Source organism: Capsicum annuum, chromosome 3 (assembly GCF_002878395.1).
Source record: "Capsicum annuum cultivar UCD-10X-F1 chromosome 3, UCD10Xv1.1, whole genome shotgun sequence".
NCBI classification, from domain to species: Eukaryota; Viridiplantae; Streptophyta; class Magnoliopsida; order Solanales; family Solanaceae; genus Capsicum; species Capsicum annuum.
The window spans coordinates 210,626,513-210,637,655 of NC_061113.1; the positions used below are offsets into that span (position 1 = coordinate 210,626,513).

At 31.5% G+C, this 11,143-nt stretch overlaps 1 protein-coding gene across 1 annotated transcript; it reads right to left on the minus strand.

The window, feature by feature from the left end:
- Positions 1-9,436: 9,436 nt before the first annotated feature.
- On the minus strand, positions 9,437-10,809 carry LOC107866185 (protein 108). Its single transcript, XM_016712351.2, has 2 exons — positions 10,481-10,809; positions 9,437-9,632 (listed from the first exon to the last, which is right to left on the minus strand). The coding sequence occupies exons 1-2, from the start codon at positions 10,755-10,757 to the stop codon at positions 9,625-9,627; spliced, it is 285 nt and encodes a 94-aa protein (XP_016567837.1). The 5' UTR covers positions 10,758-10,809; the 3' UTR covers positions 9,437-9,624.
- Positions 10,810-11,143: the final 334 nt, after the last annotated feature.

Here is an 11,143-nt window from a genome sequence, read left to right on the forward strand (position 1 = left end):
CTAGCTAATGGGTGATCTTGAAGTCTATTTACAATGATAAGTATTAACTGTATCTAACAGTACTGAATCTGTATTACTAAGCTGAGTTAATTATGTCTGAAAGCCCTGATTCTATAACTGAAACTGTGGGATGTGTTCATCTAACCGACATGCCCCAAGCTAAGCTGACTGGGGTCCAATCTCTGCCCTGACTAGAAGGGTGTCAGTACCGCGCCACCAATAAAGACATCTGCTGTGGAGTCAGTCCTACTCTAGCGGGTGACTCCTGGGATTAGTCCTATACATATAAATGTGTTAATGGGTGACCCCTGAGTATGTCAGTCCTATCTAACCTGTGACATCTCGTACCTACGCTGGCAACATAGTTCTGGAACTTAGGAATTGCTTCTAGGAATCTCAGTCCTATTCTAGCGGGTGAGCCCCCATCCCTAGGTTTGCTCGGTGCTGAATCCTACTCTCATCTAAAAGACACTGAACTGAATAACTGGGCTGAACTAAATAACTTAACTGAACTGATACTGATTAACTGAACTGATACTAGTGGTATTGTTTAGCGGAGCTAAAATTGAGTTTACTGGATTTCGATAACGGACGGAATATAATAAGTTCTGAGGACTGATTAAGAGTACTGAAGTTACTGAGATTTACTATGATTACTAAGGTTATTGAGTACTGAGAACACTGAACTACTGAGATTACTGAGTTTTCCTGAGTCACATGACTGACTGATTTCTATAGATCATGGCTTGACTGAGAGTATCGTGAAAACATGACATGGCTCTAGGCACACAGCTATATTTTTCGGGTACAAGTACTCCCAGAACTCGATGGAAAGAAACTGACACACATGACTGACTTGATTATAAGAGTAGAGTCCATAATCCACAATATCATAAATAAGGGATTTCATACTAAGCATGGTTCTCAACAATCTATTTCATGGAAGGGAATTTTATACAACATGTATATACTTGCATAGCTTTCAATATCATACTCATTACATATTCCAACCACAATCCATAATATCATAACTTGGGAAATTTCATAAAGTACATGGGTATTCTACATCTTGTACATGAGTGGGTTTTGCAAGTAAGCATAGCATAATTCCATAAGACTAGTTCATGAGTAATCCAACAGTGTTCACAAGACACATTATCAACATGGATGACATTAAATCATAGAGGCCTATCATGAATTCTTCCCTTAGTCACAATTTAGCTATAATGCATGATTTCTAGTCTCTTAGGTATTTTATCAAACACCTTACATGCACAACTTAGGCATAGGTATAAATCATACAATTTCTTATCATAAATAATCAAACTTATATGTTTTCAACTCATATGATGTCATAGATTCATAATAACACATAAAGATTCTATCTTGACATCATTCAACACATAAACATGATCAACAATCCATTCATAACATGTACACCATAATATATAGTTTTAGAAAAAGGTTCTTGAACTTCATGGACGAAAAGAGTCCATGAATGAACACACGTATACCTTAGAAAGAAAACCTTGATGATTTCCTGGAGAGTTCTAGGATTGGGAAACTTAATTCTTGATTATCTTGAAAAAAGGCTTGAATCTTGCTTTTGAGAGATGAGTTTGATGGAAACCCTAATCTTGTGGTTAAGAGTGCAAGAGAGGGTTTTTGAGACGCTTAACTGAAGAAAAATGGGAAAAATTACGCCTCTTTAGGTTTATAAGTCGTGGAAGGTGAAGGAAATGACCAAAATACCCTTGCAAAAATGCCCTTGAATTGCTGGAAAAATATACTTGACGCCATCTGTGACACGCCATCAGGTCTGTGATAGGCCGTCACGAATGGTCGTCACAAAAGGGGTCCAAATTTTTTATTTTCTTCCCAGGGCTGACAATGTCGTCAGAAATGTCGTCAGAATATGACGACGTCGTCAAAAAGATCGTCAGAAACGTGATAGCCCGCCAGAAACGTCGTCACCGTTTTCCAGCTTGATATGCTAGAATAAAATGGGGATAACTCTTTGCTCCGATATCGGATTTAGGCAAAATTGATATCGTTGGAAAGCTAATTCAAAGAGCTTTCATTTGATATATAGTAAACCACACAGTTCATCATATACAAAGAGTTATGGTTGATTGAAGTTGACCTAAGTTTTGACGCTCACTAAAACTTGAACGATAGGAAAGCTTTCAACTTGTACTTGAGTTAGGGGACCTCTATGATCTAAATTCACACTCAAATAAATTTTTCACACTACATAATTGATTAACATATAAATTTATATAGGATTTGAGGCTTTTGAAACATCCACGCATAGAAATGATGGATTTTCATTCTAGTCCAAAATGTGGGGTATTACATTGTCTTTTTATTATTTTTTTAATTTATTATTTAATTATTTTTTATTATATTAACTATACTTCCTAAAATATATGAGACTCCTAAAATATATTGTAGAAGAATTAACCTAAAATATATGGTAGGAGAATTAATTAATATTTTTTTTTCTACTGTTCAATTAGAAAAATACTCCTAAAATAGGCTCTATTAAGGAAATACTTCTATAAATTTTGAGATGTAAAATAAACTAGAAAACAAACCGGTTTGCCTATTGGGAGAATATGATTAATGCTCATCTAACTTGATTCGATTGCATGTCTAGATTGGTGGATGCTTGATTTTCTAATCCTCGACTTCTTCACTATTTTTGTCAGCTTAATAGAATTCAACATGTGTGTATATATATATCTTCTTTGTTTTCATTAAAATTATTCTTTAGGGTCAAAATTTTTGCTCAGACAAGAATTAGTTGGATCAAAATTGAAGCTTTTTGATCACTATTATATTTTTTTTATAGTTTATAGGTCGAAGATGAATGTCGGTTGACTTTGAAGAATTTCTTGTGTAAATATTAGGTTTAATTGTATTGTTTTGATATCTTTATTATCTTATTATTTTATTTTAATTTATAGATACTAGATAAACGTTGGTCGATTTTGATTTATTTTTTAGATAAAGATTAGATTTAATTGTATTATCGTAATATCTCTATTAGTTTGTTATTTTGTGGTAGTTTACAGTTCGTAGATGAATTCGCTCGGCTTTGAGAATTTTTTGTGTGTAAAATTTAAGTTTAATTGGATTGTTTTGATATCACTTTTATCGTATTCTTTTGTTGCAGTTTACAGGTGATAGATAAATATTGTTCGGCTTTGATGAATTTTTTTTATGTAAATGTTAGGTTTAGTTGTATTATTTTGATATCTCTATTATCGTATCATTTTATTATTATTTATAAGTGGTAGATGAGTGTCGGACGACTTTGAAAATTTTTTTGTGTATAAAGATTAGATTTAATTGTATTATTTTGATGTGTCTATCATTGTATTATTTTATTGTAATTTACAGATGGTAGATGAACGTCGATCGATTTTTAAAAATATTTTTAGTAAAGATTAGGCTTACTAAATAAATTCTCAATCTTTACATACTCAAAAAATTTTAAATTTAATTATTATATTCATCTTTATTATTGAAAAAATATCTCATTTAATATAATATTTAAACTTATTAAAATAAGATACACGCGCAAAATGCGTACACCTAAACTAGTCATACATAAATGTCTAGGGAAGAGAATTCATGTTTGATTCCTTTTTTTACTTTAATTTTTTTAATTTCCACGTGTATGGCGTAGGTTATTTTTTGTTTAAATGTATGGCATGTGCTTATACTATTCTTTTCGTCACATATTAATGGTTATATTTTTATTTTATATATATTTTAAAAAATTATAATTAGTATCCTGTAAGACGTAATAAAAACGCATCGAAGAGTTGTAAGAAAGTGAAAGTCATGTAAGACATAAGCCCAGCTATTTGAAATGTTCGTCTAAGCGTGAAACATAAATTTCTTATGAAGTGTAAATCCAAAAAATTACTATAAATTAAAATATGTTATGAAATATAAAAGCAAGAATAAGAAAATATAAAGCATGAACAGAATAAATAGAGAGAGAAAAAAAAGTAATTCTTTATTTTTCTTTAGAATGAGATAGCATTGGATTGAGTATACAATGATCAAAATCCCTATATTTATAGGAAAAATAATCTTAGTTTCTAACTAAAAGACAGATACTTCAAATCCTGGTAGATATCAACTAGATCTTAATAGATCTTATTAGATCTTGATAGATCGTATCTATATTTTTTTATAGACATTCACTATAATGTAAATACATTTATAATACTCTCCATTGAATGTCTAATTGATAGATAATGTGTCTCGTTAAAATCTTATTAGAAAAAACCCAGTGGAAAAAACTTTAGTGAAGGAAAAAGAGTACACATCTCTAACAATACGCATATAGACTGCCTCATTAAAAACCTTACAAGAAAAACCTAGTGGGACAAAACCTCGTAAGGAAAAAAGAGTATAATGTGTATTAACTCCCCCTAATGAGAATATCCTTGAACCTTTGAATCCGCATCTTGTGCACCATCTTCTTGAAAGTTGCAATTGTAAGAGACTTGTTGAATAAATCAACCACATTGAAACTTGAACGAATTTGTTGCACGTTAATATCACCATTCTTTTTGAGCTCATGTACGTAGAAAAGTTTTGGTGAAATGTGCTTCGTTCTATCTCTTTTTATGAATCCTCTCTTAAGTTGTGCTATGCATGCTGCATTATCTTCATATAAAATCGTGAGTACTTTGTCACATTTCAAATAATATTTTTCTCGAATGAGATGTATCATGCCTCAACCATACACATTCTCGATTTACTTCATGAATAACTATTATCTCAGCATAGTTCGATGAAGTGGCTATGATAGACTACTTTGTATATCTCCAAGATATTGTAGTACCACCACACATAGCCTATTTGAGACTGAACTTTATGTAGGTCAAAGAAGTACCCAACATCAATATGACCAATAAGATCGGGACTCCAAACTTGCTAACAAATTAACTGAAAAAGGTTATATCATGCTTTTTAGTATTTGCAAGATATATTAGTGCATCAATTACACTAAGATACGGTACTTCATAACTAAGGAGTTCCTCATTCTTTTCTTGAGGTCGAAATAGATTCTTATTCAATTTTGCATGTTTCTCATTTAAACAAAAATTCTATTGCTTTTGAAAATATTCCAAGAGTTTCAATGATACTCAAATCATCAAATTATCTCTTATGGGGATAATAAAAAGTTTCTCGAAAATTTTATATGCTTCAGACATTTTGAATTATTTAGGAATTTTCATATGAATTTTTGTCAAGTGACAATATCCAACATGTCAAGTGTGACATCTTCAAGTATCTGAACTGCAAATCAAATAAGTTTTATGCTTACCAAAATTCATCCTTTCAGGTCACTTGATAAATATTTCTACGTCAGCATTCTTAAATAAAACATAGAATTTAGATCCTGATAATCTTTTACAATATTGCGTCAATATTGTATCAAAGATATCATTGATGATATATCATTTCGTATCGGTTCACAGTATGACATAACATTTTGAGGTCTCATCACTTCATTATTTTCAGGTACCTAAACCTCTCATAAGGTTTTATGAAGTGTTATGTCATAGACATTGTCTTCTTATTATGACCATTTGTTCTTTATCCTTTTCAAGGATTATTTCATTTGGAACCGATTGGTCTACCACGCTTCATGCATGTGTAGATTTTGTCCTTTAAGAACGCAAAATAGGAGCACTTGTAGCTTAAATATGATACTAAATTTGAGTCAACAGATGCTTCCGACATTTGACTTGAATTATCTTTTGAATGAAGATCTGATGATAATTCCTAACATATTTCATAACTACTTATAATCTCCCCCTAATATTAGGAAAACTAACATTCATCCTCCATCTTCTTTGAGGAATCCATCTTCGTGCATCATGGTATATTTATTAATTGTATACCGCACATCAAAATTATTGGATGGAATAGTTGGTTCTTGACCTTGAACCAATTGAGAGGAAAAAATAATTATAATTTATTGGTCTAATGCATACAAGTGTTATTTGTATGCAACATATCATATTTCAAACCAACACATGAAGCTTTATTCTCATCAACAATGGTTTAGCTATTTATTGAAGACATTCAATGCCAAACCATTTTCATCAAGATGAATTGTCTTGATTGCACAATCTAAAAGTAATGCTCTTAACTCAATTTTATTGAGCAAGAAACTTTATGAATGTCAAAATCCAGGTTGACAATAAACGTATAAGTGATCATCTTATATCGATACATCTTAACAGATCATATGACTGGTGAACGGATCCATATTCACCTTTTATACTTTTCAGATTTTAAGGGATCCAATCCTAAAATTAGTTGATCCAACCAACTTAACATGAGAACAAACGACATAAACAATTCTTAAAGAATCTTCTAGTTCTTCAATACATGTCTAACACTCAATATGCACATCTTTGAGATATCACAATCGTTCATATCAACTTATGAACTCTAAACACAAGTTTACCATGACATGTATTTTTTTCTTTAGTAAATTTCAGATTTAATATTACATGAATAGATTTCAGGTTTACTAATTTAGAAGTAGATTTCAGAAATAACTCTTCTCAATTATTCAGCCTCTTTCGGAGGTGAGTTATGATACCATCACAATCAAGTGCACGTTTGCATTAATAAGCTTCTCATTCCCCATAGGAATAGAATGTAATCATGCATTAAGCCTATCAAATTCTGATAGTTTATAACCTCTTTCATGATAATGCAATTTCAGGAGCAAATCGAGGCATACATATAATGTAGAGAATTTTTCTCTAACATATATTATAGTCATAAAAAGAGTGTGAAAATATTATCATTTTTGATGATTATTATTATATTGTCCATCCACACTTATATCCGTGCATTCAATCACTTGTCTTCTTTCAGACATATTAGGCACTGCTACTGCATACACTTCAAGAATGAAGTAATAAGTAGACATATTATGTACTGCTACCACATACACCAAGAATGAAGTAAGTTGTCATATTTCAGACTTATCATATATTGCTACCATATTCACTTCATGGAATGTAGCATATTCAATGGGTCGAATTTCATGACTTTTTATCAAATACCTATTATCTTGTCTTAACCATCATAATATCATCAATATGGTGCATTGAGATTCAAACTTAACGTCTTAACCATATAAAGACGTCTTAAGCATAAATCGATGGGACTTGAACCCATCCCAATATTTTATCATCATTATGTGTGGAGACTCTAACCCAATATCTTACCCTCAAATATTGGCGTAAAAGGCCATAAACACATTAGGACTTCAGCAAAATTGTCGACACCTTTAAACATTTCAGTTAACTGGTGCTATCAACAAATTATGACAAGTGTACATATCATACCAAATTAATAATCAACAGTACTAAGATCACATTATATGAACATCACCGGAATATGCGAACTATGTAACTATGTTGCTTCTCGAGATTGATAAAGTAGAAATTAATAGTACATGATTTGATAAGTTAGCCAATATAAATATATATTACTGTAATTAATAAAGTGACTCACTTATACTTTAAGACATGGTGGTGTTGGCTAAAACTTGATATGCATTAATATTAGTGGACATTGATGGTGGCAGCAACATGAGATACATGAATCAGCAGTTTCCCTTCACACAATATGTAACTTTCTAACAGATCGGACATCCAAACATGAATCATATATACTTACCCGGAAACCCTAAATTAGGGATGAAACGTAAGAATATAAATAACCCTAATTAGGGATGAAACGTGAGAATATAAATAATGGTTAGCATGAAGCGTGAGAATATAAATAATGGTTAGAGACTTGTGCTGATAAAGAGTTATGAAATATAAAAGCAAGAATAAGAAAATATAAAGTAAGAACAAGAATAAATAGAGAGAGAAGAGAGAGTAATTCTTTATTTCTCTTTAGGATGAGATAACATCGGATTGAGTATACAATGAACAAAACTCCTCTATTTATAGAAAAAATAATCCTAGTTTCTGACTAAAAAGAAATACTTCAAATCTTGGTCACTAGATCTTAATAGATCTTGTTAGATCTTATCTATATTCTTGATAAATATTTATTAATGTAAATACATTTATAATAAAACAAAAATTTTCTATTAATTTCCTAATTCAAGCCTGATTGCTAAATACTCAAAAAGTAAACGAAAAAGTTATTTATTTTTAAGCACCAACTCTCCGTCTCATTCTAATTTCTATGTATGTTTCTCAATAGATCGAATTACTCAAGCAGGTAATTTCTTGATTTCTTCTCATTTTCATTCTTTTCAAGTCCTTCTGTTTTCTTTTAGTTCTTCTCTATTAAAACACAATATATGGCGAATGAATGTGTAAATACCTGATTGAGTTACCAAAAAACTGGGTGTGCTCTGACTTTGACTATTTTTTTAATTCTTTGATTTCAAAGTTTTAAAAAAGGTACATCTTTAACTTTATATATATATATATATATATATATATATTATATTAATGTAGTTTACTCCTTTTTTTGGTTGTGATTTATCCCTTTTTAAAATTTTATTCTAATTATATTAACTGCAAAATACTAAAAATAAAGGATTCGTAAGGCTACGCCCCTGTATCTCAAGGCGTACATCTCCTCCCCTAACGGAGAAAACGCCTTGCCTTGCACCCTCATCTTTTAAAACAGTGATCTAACAATACATAATCAACTCTTTAATTTTATCATATTATTTCATTTACACACTCAAATTAAGTCGTTTTCAATTAGTTCTTGATTTGGCATGGCAGACAATAGAACATAGTAGGATGGTGTAAGTGTAAGCAGTTCTTATTTCCCTCTCCTATAAAGTCAAGTAAATTTTGTGTCTCACAACTCACAATTACTACAAGTTGTCAATCGAAAAGATCTTCACATATTGGAGATCGTACTTTGCTACATACATATAACAGACCCTGGTCCATGGGCCATTAAGACAATGTTGGTCCATGATCAATGTAACTTGGTCTTGGACTAGCCTTGTTTGGTTGGTGTTTTAAATTGGCAACTCTAAAGTCCTCTATTGATTATGATTTTTAACATTTTTTTAAAGATCAATGGAACAAGGAGGAGGATTCAATTAATAATCTTCCCCCAAGAAAGTACTATGTGGTACTTTAATTGTCATATTTGGTTCTCCCGAATTGGTGCCAATATATAAGTAACCTTTTCTTAGTTCCTTTTAGTACCCTTTCCTTATTCTACATGACAAAGCTATCATATGTAAAATTATGTTTAGTTTAAGTTGAACACATGAAAGCCAATGCATAATTTTCTTGTGAAATAGAATCAAATTTATTAGAAAAATTGAGACAATCTTTTCTGCCCCCCACAAATTTAGAAACTAACTCCAAATATTAGAGTGTGTAGTATGATGAGAATGAGAAGATGTTTGTCTTATTGATTTTCACATGACACACAAAGGACTCTTCACTGACCTACATTACATCAGATTATTTAACTTGCACAGCATATAGGACATAGCGTATCGGATACTGCCGTAGAATTCTGGATATTATTCGCCTAGTAGCTGTAGCTAGGATTTGGCAGTGTCCAACATACACCTCAGTTTGCTGCACCAAAAAATAAAAGACAGTAAGCACTTAGAATGCTACTTAAACAGGGGTCACGTATAATGTAAAAAAAAATAGTTTAAACTTATTGTAACTAGTAACTAGTATAGGCGGCAAATGAGCGGATTGAGTCTGAATTTGAGCTCGGAAGTTATTTGGGATGAAATAGGTTAAAATGAAGTTCATAACCTGATTCGCCAAATTGTCACCAAGATTTTATTGCTTTATTTGTTCTTTTATATTTTTTACTACCTTTAAAATTATTATTTTTTGTTATTATGACTACATGTAAGAGACGAAATTTTAAAAATATCTTTTTAAAAATATTTTGATAAGAATTCTCATGAATCAATTTTTTGGGCTAGATATAAGCTCAAACTTTGATGAGCTAACCTAATAGACAGGCGGATCAATAATTAACCCAAACTTGGGCGAGTTATGATTTCATGAGCTAATTTTACCACCTCTAGTAACTAGTACTACTTATTATTATTATTTAAAATATAAAAGTGCGTTGAATTCAAGTATGATGGATAACACACTTTTTCATATTAAATCTAATTACTAATATTCAATAATATTAAAAGTTTGCTTATAAAATACTATAATTAATAAGTTTTCAGAGAACTGCATGTCGAATTTTGACACTATTAATTACTATGTTAAATATAAAGGTGCACCCGTCAAGCTCAAATCATGGGTTCGCCTCTGTTTATACTAACCTTTCATTATGGACAATTATCTGTGATTATCTTATAAATAACGTGATAGTGTTAAAATGCTATTAATTAAGTATATAGCATGTTTAAAATTCAAGAGATTGCTGTGTTGTTTTTCGTATTACTGACCAGTACAAGAGAGGGGAGGAAGGTTGCACTGAGAGGGAAGGCGAGCGGAGATGCGGAGAGTGTTACAGAAGCAGTCATGGTCCACTGATTGGATGGCAGTACAACATTCAGCACTGGGGTTTGGGTTGGTTAATCCTGGCACCACGAATGGCGCGCAGACGTTCAAGTTGCTAAGTGATGCCGAGCATGTCATCTGCCCCTGGCATTCAATCACTGCACTTTGAAGCACAACTGCTAGCAACACAATGAAAACAATAACGGACTTCTTGGGGGCCATGTTGTGTTCCTTCTTGAACAGTTGGTTGTCCAAAGGAATTGTATTAGATGAGTTATTGTAAGTTGTTACAGGAAAGACGTGCAGGCCTTTATTTATAGTTATCCAAGAGAGAATGAAATAGGAGTGTATACAATTAAGACTATTCTGCATGAATAACCTAATACAAAGTTTTGATACATAGATTTTTCGTGTTTAATCAGCTCTTCATTTAAATGTAATAGAGTTAGACTTATATACATTGATAATGTGTGGAATTTACAAGGTAATCAATTTAATTTGTCGTAACATATTGAAATTGAACTATTTTAACTTATAATTGCAAAATTTTACTAGTTAACACCATTTGGTTGCTCATCAAGCATGTATCAAGGGCGGCTCAACACTAT